Genomic DNA, 14098 nt, shown 5'->3' with positions numbered 1-14098 from the left:
AAACTGGGTTAATAAAGCATGAGAATTCATAGAAACATTCTCACCAGAAAAAAATTTTAGTATTTTTATTCTTATTCCTTAAAAGACTAACACTAGCCTATCAATAGTACAAGCCTTAACACACTATACAGGTGGCGGGGAAAAAAAGGGCGTAGATGACAGAAACTCTATCCCTCTGGCGACCAAATCAAAGTTGTGACAGAAACAAGGAGCAAAGAGCAAGGAAAAATGGCCTGGGATCTAGATGAACAAGCCATACAACTAGAGATAAATCTAAGAAATCACCCTGCAACGGCAGAAGGTAGGATGGGGGAAAGACGCCGTGCTGCCAGGTCCCGAGCGGCTGAGTGAGACAGAGGCTGCAGCAGCGGCAGAAGCTTCTTAAAGGGGCCACGAGCAGACTTTCATGGTGACAGACATGCTCACTCTGAGCACCAGTACCAGTTCAGCTGCACACAGGGCACCAGGGACTTACAGGGGGACACTGACTTGTTGGAATGAGGGCTAAGGCGAGCCTCACTCTGTACAAAAGTGCCTGCATTATCTATTGTTCCTCTGTTGAGCCTTTCCATCTCCTAGGGCGCAGAGCAGCGCCGTCATAGCTGTGATGTCATCAACTGAATAACAGAGGTCATTCTGCCCAGAGGATTCCCTGAAACTCTGCCTCCCCCAACTTGAGACCCCACCCTAGCCACTACCAGGTGTGTCCTTGTTTAGTCAGGTGCTCCTTGCTGAGACGCACCTAGACTCACACTGGAGGCAGCTGGCCTCAGTTTCTGGTGTGGCCTATTTTTTTTTTTCTTTTAGGTGAAGCAACCATTGGTTGACCTCACAGATTGCAAGCTTACAATCCCTTATTTTTTATTTTTTACACCTACAGCACCTGGTCTTCCTAGGTAGTCTCCCATCCAAGTACTAATCAGTCCCGACCCTGCTTAGCTTCCGAGCTCAGATAGGATTGGGCTTATTCAGGGTGGCATGGCCGTAGGCTGGTGTGGCCTTTTGGGCAACTATAAGCACAGCATCTGTGGATTGCTTGCTGAATCTTAACAGGTAGCCCCAGAGGGGCACAAGCTGAGGCTAAATTTGGCCTGCAGCTGAACCCCTCTCAGGACTGTGCCACTGGACATCTACCACACAAAGCCACACTAATATACTGGGAGACTTAAGAGCTTTGTTTAATACATAGAAACAGACACAGGAAGGCAGTCAAAATGGGAAGACAAAGCAGCAGAAACCATAGAGAGAAAAGAACAGAGATCCAGGAATAATGGAGTCAAACAATCTAACAGATGCAAAGTTCAAAACACTAGTTATAAAGATGCTCAATGAACTTATTGAAAATGTAGATGAATTCAGTGAGGACTTCAACAAAGAGATAAAAAGCATAAAAATTGAAATGGAAATTATAAAAGAGAACCAGTCTGAAATGAAGAACACATTATCTGATATTAGAAGTATATTAAATGGAATAAACAAAGTGAATAAACAGTATCAAAAGACCTATATAGAGGATGGGAAAGCCAAGGACACTCAATCAGAATGGCAAGAAAAAAGAAGCCAAGACTATGATAATAATTTAAGGAGCCTATCAGACACTATTAAAGGTAAAAATATCCGTGTTATAGGGGTACCTGAAGGAAAACAAGATGTTGAGCTATTTGAAGAAATAACGATGGAAAACTTCCCTAACCCTGTGAAGGAAATAGACATCAAACCCCAGGAAGCTCAGAGAGTCCCGAGAAACAGGAACCCAAAGAGGCCCACACCAAGACACATCATGATTAAAATGCCAAAGGTTAAGTACAAAGAGAGAATCTTAAAAACAGCAAGAGAAAAGTAGTTACCTATAAGGGAGCACTCATAAGATTGGCAGCCGATTTCTCAAAAGAGACTATGCAGTACAGAAAGGCTTGGCAAAAAATATTTGACGTGATGAAAACCCAGGATCTACAACTAAAAATACTTTATCCAGCAAAGCTATCATTTAGAGTTAAAGGACAGATAAAGAGCTTCCCAGACAAAAATAAGCTAAAAGAATTTATCATCACCAAGCCAGTATTACAGGAAATGTTGGAGAGACTTCTTTAGGAAGAAAAAACATGTATCAAAAACAGAAATAAAGAATGGTACTAACTACATTCCTACCAACAAGTACCTCAAATGGAAAAGAATGAAATGCTCCTAACAAAAGATAGAGTGGCTGAATGGATAAGAAAACAAGACCCCTACTTGTGCTGCCTACGAGAGACTCACCTCAGATTAAAAGACACACAGACTAAAAGGGGATGGAGAAAGATATTGCCTTGATGGACCTAGAGGGTATTGCGTTGAATAAAATGAGTCAGATAGAGAAAGACAAATATCACATGATTACACGTACATGTGGAATCTAAAGAACAAAATCAACTACAACAAGAACGGAAATAAACTCATAGATACAGAGAATATTTAGAGGGATACTAGATGGAGGGGGTTTGGGAGAACAAAAAAAGGCAAAGAGATTAAGAGGTACAAATAGATAGTTGCAGGATATGGAGATGTAGACTGTAGCATGAGGAAGATGTTTAATAATGGTGGAATAAATACGTAAGGAGGAAGAGGAGTACTAGATTTAGTGGGGTGATTGATCGCTTTGAGTTATGTGGATCTCTGATCACTGCTACACAACTGAAACTGGTATATTATTATATACCAATTATAATTGAAAAAAAATTTCATTGAATTGTTCAATGTAAATGCAAGCAACTAATTATCTATTTTATTTCAATAAAGATGAAAAACAAAAACAAAACAAAACAAAAAAAACCACTATAGTGATAACCCTCATTTACTTAACATTTAATCATGTCTTTATAGTAATTTTAGGGTATTTCACTCATAGAAACTTTCATAATGCAACAGATTTCAATAGGCAACAGATTTAGCTAACATGAAAAGAAGCACCCTAGGTGCTAAAAGATTCTAATAAATGAAGTTGTTTGCTTATAATGGTTCTTGACCTTGGCTGAGCATTCTAATCACTTGCTAATTTTTTTTAATATACAGGCCCACTCACTAAATATTCTTATTGGTCTGGGGTACAGCCTAAGCATAAGTTTTTACAGCTACTAAGGTGATTCTAATATAGAACCAGGATCACGAACTGGTGCCTAGAGTCCCAATACCTCTACATCATGGCAACACATAATTATGTATCCAACTAATATATACACAGAACCTCTTAGAATTTCTAGGTGAGACCCAAACAGAGTCCCATATAAAATATCTTTGGCCCTGAACCTTCCAAACACTTGCAACTCAAAATGGAATCCACAATGAAACAGCACTGCTACTGCTTGCGAGGCTTGTTAGAAATGCAGAATCTCAGGCCCCACCCCAGACCTACAGAATTAGAATCTGCATTTTAACAAGATCCCCAGGTGACATGTATGACCAGTTTAAGAAGCAGTGTCCTTAGCTATTATCACAAATCTTGGACTTTGTCAGAGAGAATAACATTAGAGATTAGTCCTTTCTTAAGAATACATTCAGCCCTTATCTTGCTCGAATTGGGCCAGTCTTCCTACTGTTTCCAATTCTCTATGTTCACTAGAAGGCAGTAAAGCACAGCAGGGACCAGCTTGAGTTCTACAGGACTAAGCTGTATGACCTTGCGCAAATTACTTAACCTTTCTGTGCCTCAGTTTCTACATGTTAAAAATGAAAAATTACTGCACCTACTTTACGGAGTTCTTGTGATGATTAAATGTGTTAATAATACATTTAAAGTACTTGGATATAAGAAGTGCTGAACATGTGTAAGCAGCTGGCTACTATTATTAACTCTGATCTCACTGTTTCCCTTGCCAGTGGAAGCCTTCGCTCTTCTCAAATATCTATTCAAAATATCCCAATATCCTAGACTACATCAACCTCTTGTGAGTAACCCATAACATTCCACTCATTCAAATCAAGAAACATTTCAGTCTGAGTACTAAAGTTTCAAAGGTAAATAAGACACAATATTTGCTCTCAAAAATCTTATATGCTAGTAGGTAACTGGTATATACAACTAAAATAAAATGTGCTAAATGCTATGTATATTATGAAAAATAAATGCTACGGAAAAAAGGGAAAATTTAGAAATTAGAAAACAAGGTTTGTACAGCAGTGGTTCTACCTATTTCTACTTTGAGAGACACATCTCCATCAGTAACAGTGGCTTCAATAGTGCAGTGATTCTCAACAAAGGGTAAAAAGTCAACCAGAATCTCGTTAGGTTGAGGAACATAACTTGAAAAAAAGAGAAATAACAAAAGATGAACCTAGAAATTTAGATGGAAGCCTATTATAAAGGGTTCCAAAAAGCTCGCTAAAGTCCTTTATTCTAATAAAATACTTTATTCCAATAAGGGAAATTAACATAAACTGGGAAATGCAATGTGCTAAATATCTTCACAAACATGTTATATTATGACTAGCATCTTCTGACATTCATTTTCTGCCAGTTTTATTGTTCTGAGAACTTTCACATGTTGATCTCATTCATCAGATATAAGCAGGCATTTACTATATGCCAGGCACTGTGACAGGCTTTAAGAATACAAAAAAGAGTCAGAGATGTTGCTTTCGTTAAGACGTTTATAAATGCAAGTAGTCAAATAAATGCAACGATGCCATAATATAAGTATACAGTGCAATACAGTGAGAGACAAAGGATGTGTTTGGGGAAATCTGGAAATGTATCACAAAAACGGTTAAGACTTGAACTGGCCCTTAAAGCAGAGTAGGGAGGAAAAGGATATGCAAACAGAGCTGTGAAAGCCTAGTCAAAGTATAAGCTGCTAGGGAAGGGTGACAGGAGATTAGATGATAAAGAAGATGAATAAGAGCAAGATGTTGAAGAGAACTGCCAGGCAATGGAATGCTGAGTTCATGAGGTATTGCTACAGGGTTTTTAGGCACAAGAGAAAAGAAACTGAATTGGCTTTAGAAGGATCAAATGGTCAGCTGAGAGAACTAGGAGACCATTACAATTGTATAGGCAAAAGATGAAGGCTTGAAAGCTATTTAAACAAATATCACGGTGATATTTAGGTATAAAAACTGATAAGACTCAATGACTAACTAGAGACGGGAAGGCAGGATAAGGGAAGGGGAGCATCTAGCTCATAAGGTTGAGGCCCTAATCCAATATGACTGGCATCCATATAGGAAAAGGAAGAGACACCAGTAACACTCAGGCACACAGAGGAAAGGCCATGTGCATACACACGGCAAGAAGGCAGGTGTCCGCAAGCCAGGGAGAGAGGCCTTAGGAGAAATTAAATCTGTCAACACCTTAATCTGGGACTTCAAGCCCCTTGAAATGTGAGAAAATAAATCTCTGTTGTTTAAGCCACCCAGTCTGCGGTACTTTGTTACAGCAGCCCTAGCAGACTAACACACCAACATTGAAGGAGAAATACATTCCAAACATTCCTCTTACCTGGATATGCATATCTCTCTAACTTGCTGAGGTGTCAGAGCAAAAATAAAAAACTTCTCTTGAAATCGTTGAATACTGCTTTGAACTGGGGAGGGAAAAAAAAGAATATTCAAATAACAAAACCAAAAATATTAGTACTTGCAGTAAGCAGGTACTTTTGGTAGTCTGTCTAATTCTAAAATTTTTATAGTTAAAATAATCCAAAATAAAGAAGTACTAAACTGCAATCTTCTTGGAATCATGAAAGTCAAGTCACTCTAAAGCAGTTTCAATTTTAGACATTTATTATTCTTTATTCTAACACAATAATTACAATACTGGAAAAATATAACACAACCCTTCAAAATTACATTTCATCCATGACTATATAGTATCATCTAATGAAAATCTGATCAAGTCAAAAACTCTCTGCAGGAGAATTCTATCCAAGATTCAGGTGTTTTTCGAGTTTTTTGTTTTATTTTCTTTGCTGTGTTTTGTTTTCAATATTTCATATTCAACTATACTGATCATTCATACAAAAGAAAATTTAAAAGTTTAAAACTTCTAAGTTGATAGTTATTAAGATACATAACAATTATTTGCATACGAAAGATTATCTACTTAAAAAAATTACATAATGAAATCATCCTTAATTTTATTATTAAAAATTGTAATATATTTAATTCACAAAGAACTTCAACAGGTACATACTGATGTATTATTCAATGGTGTTCTAGGGCTCATTAACACAAAACAAAAGCAAATATAGAGAACTCAAGTCTTCTGCTTCCTAACAAGTACATGCAAGAAAAGACGAAATGGCTCTTGTGTGTTACTGGCCAGTTTTCCTGGTCAGTTTTCCTGAGCATGAAGATAAATAAACGAGATGCCAGTCGAATATCCCTTCAAATCCACCATATCGAGAAGAAATATTAACATCTTGGGTAAAACAATCTTTTCTTTAAGCACAGGTAGTTTATTGTAGCAGTTACACTCCTAGAAATCATGTCATGAAAGTGGCTCAAATTTTCCCAGAACATTTAAAAAAGAAGGGAGAGGGATGCTGTTTATGATGAAGGCCTAAAAATGAAACAAAACTGTAAGTCATAAACATAACTAAAGGGCATGAAACACAAACACGGAACTACAACAATAAGTCACTCCATTTTTTCAATTCCCATTCACTCTTCAACTCTTGTGCAGATGTATTATTAACACACTTATTCACAAGAACTCCATGAGGTAGTTGCAGATTCCACTTTCCACTATCCATGGCTAAGGTCACCAATGACCTCTTAACTATCAAATTCAATAATCTATATTTGGAGATTAGAGGTAAACACACTGCATTTTCAATCTTAATGGTATGAGCACTCAGTCTTCCAGCCAGAAACTTCAAATGGTCTAACACAGAAGAAGGGAAAATGGGGCATATATTTAAAAAAGAAAAAAGAAAAAGAAAAAAACTCGCATAAATAATGGAAGACTAACCCCTAGCTTTGATGGAAGGGGGTAAAGTTCTTATAGATCAAACCCCAAGCAAAATAAATACAAAAAAAACTACCTAGTCACATCAAAACCAAACTACTAAAAACCAATGATGACTATAAAATCTTGAGAGCAGTCAGAGAAAAAACAAACAGTACATACAAGGGAACAACAATATGAATAAAGGACGTGGTTCCATTGTGTAGAGTGAGCACGACTGCTTTACATGCAAAAGGTCCTGGGTTTGCGCCCCAGTGGAGCCACGGTCCATGTTCTATCGCCATGCCACCCTGAACAAGCCCGATGTCTGATCTCAGAAGCTAAGCAGGGTAGGGCTTGGTTAATACTTGGATGGGAAACCACCTAGAAAGACCAGGTGCTATAGGCATAAATAATAATTAGAAAAAAAAAAATATATATATATATATATGAATAAAGGCTGACTTCTTTTTAAAAACAATGTAGGCCAGAAGTCATCTTTAAATCGGTGAAAGGAAAAAACTGTCAACTGAAAATTCAATACCCTTCAAAAACAGGGTAAAATAATGACTTTTAGATAAGAGCTAAGAGAATTTGTTGAAAGCGGACATACAAGAAATGTAAAAAGAAATTATCAGGATTTTTAAAAAAAACTTCAAAACAAAAGTTTCAGGAATGAAAACCACCACAAACAGTAAATAAGTGGAAAAAGTAAAACAATATGCTGTTTTTATTTCTTTTAAAAGAAAACTATAGTAGCATTGAAAGGCAGTATTTATAACACAGGTAGAACTAAGAAATGACAAGAGCAAGGATAAGTATATGAAATTATCTACCCAACAGCTGCAATTCTTACTTCATTTTGATGACCTTAATTAACATAAATCTCCAGAGACAGATCCACTTTCGGTGCACCCAAAATGTCAGGTACCTACACCTGCAAAGCTGTGTGTAAGATCTTCAGTGAATTCACCAGCACAAATGCCAGTATTTGAGGTCCTCTCTGACTGGGGTCAACCTACTCAGAAAAGCACCCATAAACCATGAACTTTCTTGAAACTACAATGCTTCCATAGTCAATGTATGCTACCATTTATGTACAATTTACAGAACTTGCAGCTTAATGTTAATAGTTTATATCATCATAGATATCTTTGCTGTATCTTTTATTTTTCTAAAAGTTTTGCTTTATCAATTATTTGCTGACAAATTTTCAGTCCAAAATATAATCCCAAATAATCATACCATTTCTATGGAAAAACAGATCTGTCTCATCACTATGTGCCATAACTAAATTCCAAGAACTTACAGAAACAAAAAATAGTGCATATGGTAATAAAATCTAATATGTATTAATATTTACTGATAGTTTTTAGGTAGGACAATTTTATGACAGAACAGTAGCCAAAAGCTCACTAAACTCACCATAAGGTAAGTCTATTAGCTAGACTTTCATTTTAATTCAGATGAGGAAAAAGAATGGCAGGATATAAAGTAGAAGCATGCAGGTTTTGTGGTGTTTCTCCCCATTAGTTTCTCTAACACAGGACCAGAAAACCAATTCTACATAGATCCAATGAATGCTTTTTATGTTAACAGCAGCAAATGAAAAGGAAAAAGACCATGGCTCAGGGAAGGACATGAATCAGATATGAATTCGTTTAAACTCCTTCCTTTTTCAACAATTCTTCATAATGTAGATTCTATTTTACAAAAATGGCTGCAACATCTCCCATCATGCCCTTCTTATAATGTACTCTTGATACTCTTCTAATTAAGTAGTGGGGTCTGTATCATCCTCCCTTTGAACCTGAATAGCTCTTTGTGACTGCTTCAATCAGTAGCATATGGTATAAGTGACGCTATACAACCTGCAAGGCTAGATCGTAAAAGCACCATGCACTTCTTTCTTGCTCTCTGGGGACACTCACTCTCAGAACCTAGCTTTCATGCTATAAAGAAGACCAAACTAGACCACATGAAAAAGCCATATGTTGGTATTCTAGCTAACAGCCATGCTGAGTCCAAGCCAATAGGTAGCATAGCCACCAGATATGTTGAATGAAGATGCCTCCAGATGATCCCAGCTTCTAGCCATTAAGTCATCCCCGGTCTTTATACCTTCTCAGCTAAGATCCCAAATATGTTAGCACAGAGACAAGCCAAAAGAGATGGCAGAACATAAAAAGAGAAACAGGTAACTATTGATAGGACTAGCTGATAATATATGATTATGAGAGACTTTCCCTGTTATATTTCTATGTTTGAATTTTCAGTTACTAGCATAAATTACTTTGGAATTTGAAAAGAATCACAGGTGTTCATTTCATTAATGTTCTTTACAACAATATTTTATATATATTCTTATGCACAGACTGAATGTAGACAAATTTTTAAAATAGAAATATAATTCAAAAAGGATTTTATCTTCAAAATAAATTCTTAAGAAAAAAATCAAAAAGATGAGAAAGACTGCAGGTGAGAGCAAATCCAAATAGCTACTTAAGTGAAGAGGACAGAGATTTGGGTTAGTTTTTAGATTGGGGGATTATCCGTTTGTTACAGTATAACCTTAGCTACAGGAAACCTCCTTAAGTACTGTGTACACTCCTGTTTTCTGAATGATATTCTGTCATTTTAAATGCTAAAATATTTTTATTTTAACCATTCTAAATATAAATAATTCCAACCTGCAAACTATATAATAATGTTATCTTCTTAAACAATATATTCACCATGGTTGTTTTTTGGGGTTTGTTTTCTTTTTTTTTTTTTTTAGCATCAATACATGTGCCATGCTGTAACTGTGATTCCCTCAATACTGAATGATTATTGGTCTCACTATCCTAAGAGATTTTGGAATAACATTTTTGATCTCTTGTGTTTTTTCTAGCACGGCTCTTTCAGTCTCTCCCATGCTGTCAATTAATTCCTATTCAACAATATATTGATGGCTTAGAAATTATCTAGTCAATTGTATATAAAATCAAGACTATACAGATTGGCTTGCAGTTCTGAAGAATATGTGCTCTGCAATATGGATTTGGTATCTCTTTTTGACTCCTGAGGATTTTGAATTCTTAGTTCCCAAATGTAAACAGTTGTCTGCATGGTAGTGTTTCAAATAAACAAATTTTCCCAGAATTTTTATTTTTAGAAATATTTTCAATGTCATAAAACCAAATCAAAACTTAAGGGAACTTCTGAATGTCATATTATACTGCCTTTGACATCATGACACTAAAAATTTTCAGTTAAAGGTCATTACTGGAAATTATTATATTTTTCTACTTTTATATGGCAGACTATATGGTACTATACTGATTTTTTAACTTTCTACCTCGAAGTCTAAAATAGCATTTCTTAAGATCAGTGTTTTATCGATCAGACATACTAAGACTGTATACATTAAGAAATTTTTCTTTTTCTCTTTAGGGATAACAAGGCAAAATAAGGAAATGTTCATAAAAACAATGATAGGCAGGACTTCTGAAAAACAAATAAATGAATAGCTTTTCAGCTTAGGGGTAAAAAGTTATTTTATAAGCCCCGAGGTTATATATATTTTTTACCTTCTAACTATGAGCAAACGGTAGATTTTTCTAAGCCACTCTTCTACACAAAATACCTTTGGCATTTTTTTATCTAAGCCAAATGAGATACAGAAGTTTTATTTTAGTAAACTTATAAAAAGCCTACTACTTTTCTTTAACTTTATTGAAGTTAATGAAAGAGAAACTCTATGAGGAATATAGAAAAGAAGGAAAATTTCTATTCCTATTTCTGAACAAAGCTGGAAAGGAGGAAAGAAAAGCAGGAAGCCTCACAGAGTTCACTCCTTGGTGCATCACAAGCAGAGAAACACACTGTTACATCTCTCAGGTCTAGTCTTCTCTCCAGACATTCAACCCTACCTCTGAACAGCTGATGGGTGGTGTTAAAAAGCTAAAAAACATGTGTCAAACTCCCTGTGCCACATCAAAAAAAATTTAAGAAAAATAGGTTCATTTCTTAGGAAAGTACTTTAAAAGGTATAGTAAACAGAAACTAAGTCTTTGTAAAAATATCAAAAGTATCAAAACACAGAATCACAAGCAAGATGATTTGTGTTCCCATATGCACAGAAGAAATTTGAGTTCTAAGCCATAAGAACATGAATGATGAATCAACAGTTATATTAGGTTTTAGTCATGGTTGCCAATAAATGGATTTCTCTAACACTTACCTAAACTCGTAGGCTTGATGAGAACATCAAGAACGTCATAAAAGGGCAAGTTTTTTAACTGCACATCAGGATGGACAGGAGGAATGGGAGGAGATGGCTGCTGCATCTCAAATGTGGGCTTAGTATCTTGAAGCAACACAGAACCAACAGGAGAGGACGGTGAGTGAGGTGTAACTGAAGTGGAAGGCAACGCGTGGATCCCAGCCACGGTCAAGTCAGGTTCTACAGGTGATGAGCTACCATCCAAATTGAAAACCGATGATTTGATTGTGGATAAATCAGAAAGTCCTTCAAGAGTCCGTGGGTATCGGCGTCTATACAACTCTCGGATTTTAATCTGAACCGCAGGGCTGCAGCCGCTCTTCAATAAATGCAACGCCCTCATCAGGAGGTCATGCTTGCGTCCACTTTTATTCCGCCCAGCAAAGCCTAGTAACACTTGTAGTTCAGAAACCCTAAAACTAGAAACCATATTCTAAAACAAAAGGAAAAAAAAAAAGACATAAGCAAATAGTCACCCTTAAGAATATAAAAGCCCTATTTAAAATATACTATAAAATCTGATTTTTCCCACATTCTATCAACTGGCATGTGCCAGTAACCAGCATTTCCACTGGTTACTGGCACATGCCAGTTGTTAGAATCATTCCTGTTTATGCTGCTACCCCAAACCCTACCAAATTACAATCAAGTTATGGTGTTAATTATGTTTTGTTGTACTCTTTTTTTTTGGTAGTCTACTGGTTTCTATTAACACCCCATTATCTGATTGCTCAAGTGAAAACCCATATCTGCTTTTGACCATGAAATTTATAACCAATGAAAATATCTTTTCAAAACTAAGTACTACCAATACATATTGTTTGTTACAGTATTATCATGAATGAATCACCCAAAGAATTACATTTTTTACAATACTATATGCATAACTTCTGAGGCTAAGTAGTAAATCTACAAAATCAAGAGACTTATGATCCAAAATTCAATGAATTTTTCACCTCAACTCAAATATTAAGAAACAGAAAATATACAAAAATATTTTTAAAAATTAAAGCTAAAAATTCATATATCTTCTTTAGCTGTCAAATTTCTAAAATGACTGAAGTTTCCGGGTGAGTATCCAATGAGAAAATGACCTTTCAAAAGCAAGGAAACAAGTGGTCACAAATCTCAAAGGACAAGGTTCCTTCTAAGCCACTCTCTACTGACTTGTTCTTAGGTGTAAAATGAAGGTAACAAGCAATTCCTGCTTCAAATCCCACCATCTATTTATTCAACAAACCCTAACATATACTTTTAACCACTTGCTGATTCAGAAATCCACCTTAACGATTTTTCAGTCAATTCTGAACTTGGAGGTAACCCACACTTGGGTCAGATTTGTTCACATGCGTACTGTCCAGTCAGAGTGTGACCTAGAGCTTACCAAATGTCCTTTCAAAAACATACCCTTTCAGAAAGCAACCTGAAGAAACTTCCCTCAATCTACCTCCTCAGTGCCGCACATTCCACAGCTACCTGGGATTCCTTCTCAACCTGGTAGGTATGCAAGGGCAGTACCTATAGCTGGCAATGATTCATCAAACATAATTCCTCCGTTCTGCACTTTTAAGTCTCATTGATAGCCTAGAAGCCATTGTTAAAACTCTTTTTGGCTTATAAATAGTTGTCAAGAATAATACTTACTAGTTTTCTAAACTGAAAACAATTTTAAATATGACAAATACAGCTGCATATACAAGCTATATCATAATTCTACTACATACACTATATGCATCCATATTTCATACTGTACAAGTCAGAGTTGTGCAGTATTAAAAGTTGTAGCCTTAGCCACCATTTTTTATACTCTCGATCAGCGCTGTCCAATAGAAATAAGAATCATATACATAATTCTAAATCTTCTAGTAGCCACATTCAAACAAATTAATCTTGATAATATGCTTTATTTAACCCACTATGTCGAAAGTATTATTTCAACATGTAAACAACTTTTATAATTTAAAAATCAACAATTTTTTTAAAGTGTCAATGAGATTTTTTTCCATACTAAGTTTTCACTATCCAGTGTGCATTTTACACTTAGAGCACTTCTTGATTTGAACTAATCACATTTCACGTGCGTAAGAACCACATATGGCTAGTAAACTACCACAGTGGAGCTCTAAACAACACTCTCATAGCAAGATGTATCACAATGCCATGGTCATACTTTAACTCTCTTCATTTCCTCCATATATTAAGATGGAGATCTTTTTTATCTTACCCTTATGCTATGGACCACAAAGATAAAAAAAATAAAAATAAAGATGGAAAACAAAATTCTTGGCCAAACTCATAACAAGCCCATTACAGTTTACTCAAGGTTTCATGCATAAAAAGGACTATGTAGCTTTCAGGACTAAGTGTCTTCCCAAGCAAGAAAAGCAATGCATCTTCCCCGAAGCCCCCAATCCTAGTAAATACTTCAACTGAAGTTTGCTTATATTATAATAATCTAAGCAACATTAAATCATGGAGAACACGAACACCAACCAAAAAAAGGCATACATAAACAAGGTATTTGTGATTCTTTCTAAAGAAAAGGAATACATTACTTTGCTTCCCTTCTTCCAGGTATTTTCAGATATTCTTTAACGAAACCTGTTTTACAGAAAGGAGGCAAGAGAACACCAAGTCATCATAAGCTTGGCTCTCAAAATGGAATTCCTAGGAGGTCTCAATTCACTTATTTCCAATGGTAACTTCATCTGGCAAAGAATGCTAATAAAAATGGCTTCATCAGCTATTGTAAATATCCAAACAAAAGGGAAGAGATAAGGGCTTAGAACTATAAATGTGAGATAACAAGATTCTGAGCAAAAAAGAAATCCTCTGGTTTGAAGAAAGGACAAAGGAAACAACAGCAGACAGGACAGACAGTCTTTGCATTGCAAAAATGCTGCCAAGATAAA

The 14098-nt window shown here is 35.9% G+C and overlaps 1 protein-coding gene and 1 pseudogene across 10 annotated transcripts in view; both read right to left on the bottom strand.

Annotated features, from left to right (window-relative positions):
- PIAS2 (protein inhibitor of activated STAT 2) overlaps positions 1-14098 on the bottom strand; it is a 69440-nt gene that overhangs the window by 31292 nt on the left and 24050 nt on the right. For all 10 annotated transcript variants that reach the window (XM_039842389.1, XM_039842369.1, XM_039842420.1 and 7 more), the window contains 2 exons: positions 11145-11619; positions 5471-5555 (listed from right to left, as the gene is read on the bottom strand). In XM_039842389.1, the coding sequence (XP_039698323.1) occupies positions 5471-5555; positions 11145-11616 (557 nt within the window). In that variant the 5' untranslated portion in view covers positions 11617-11619. The remainder of the gene's footprint in view (positions 1-5470; positions 5556-11144; positions 11620-14098) is intronic.
- Positions 872-990, bottom strand: LOC120590033 (uncharacterized; annotated as a pseudogene).

Source organism: Pteropus medius, unplaced genomic scaffold (assembly GCF_902729225.1).
Source record: "Pteropus medius unplaced genomic scaffold, Ma_sr-lr_union100, whole genome shotgun sequence".
NCBI lineage: Eukaryota > Metazoa > Chordata > Mammalia > Chiroptera > Pteropodidae > Pteropus > Pteropus medius.
The sequence above is the reverse complement of the archived record's forward strand: the minus strand, read 5'-3'. Positions and strand labels throughout refer to the sequence as shown.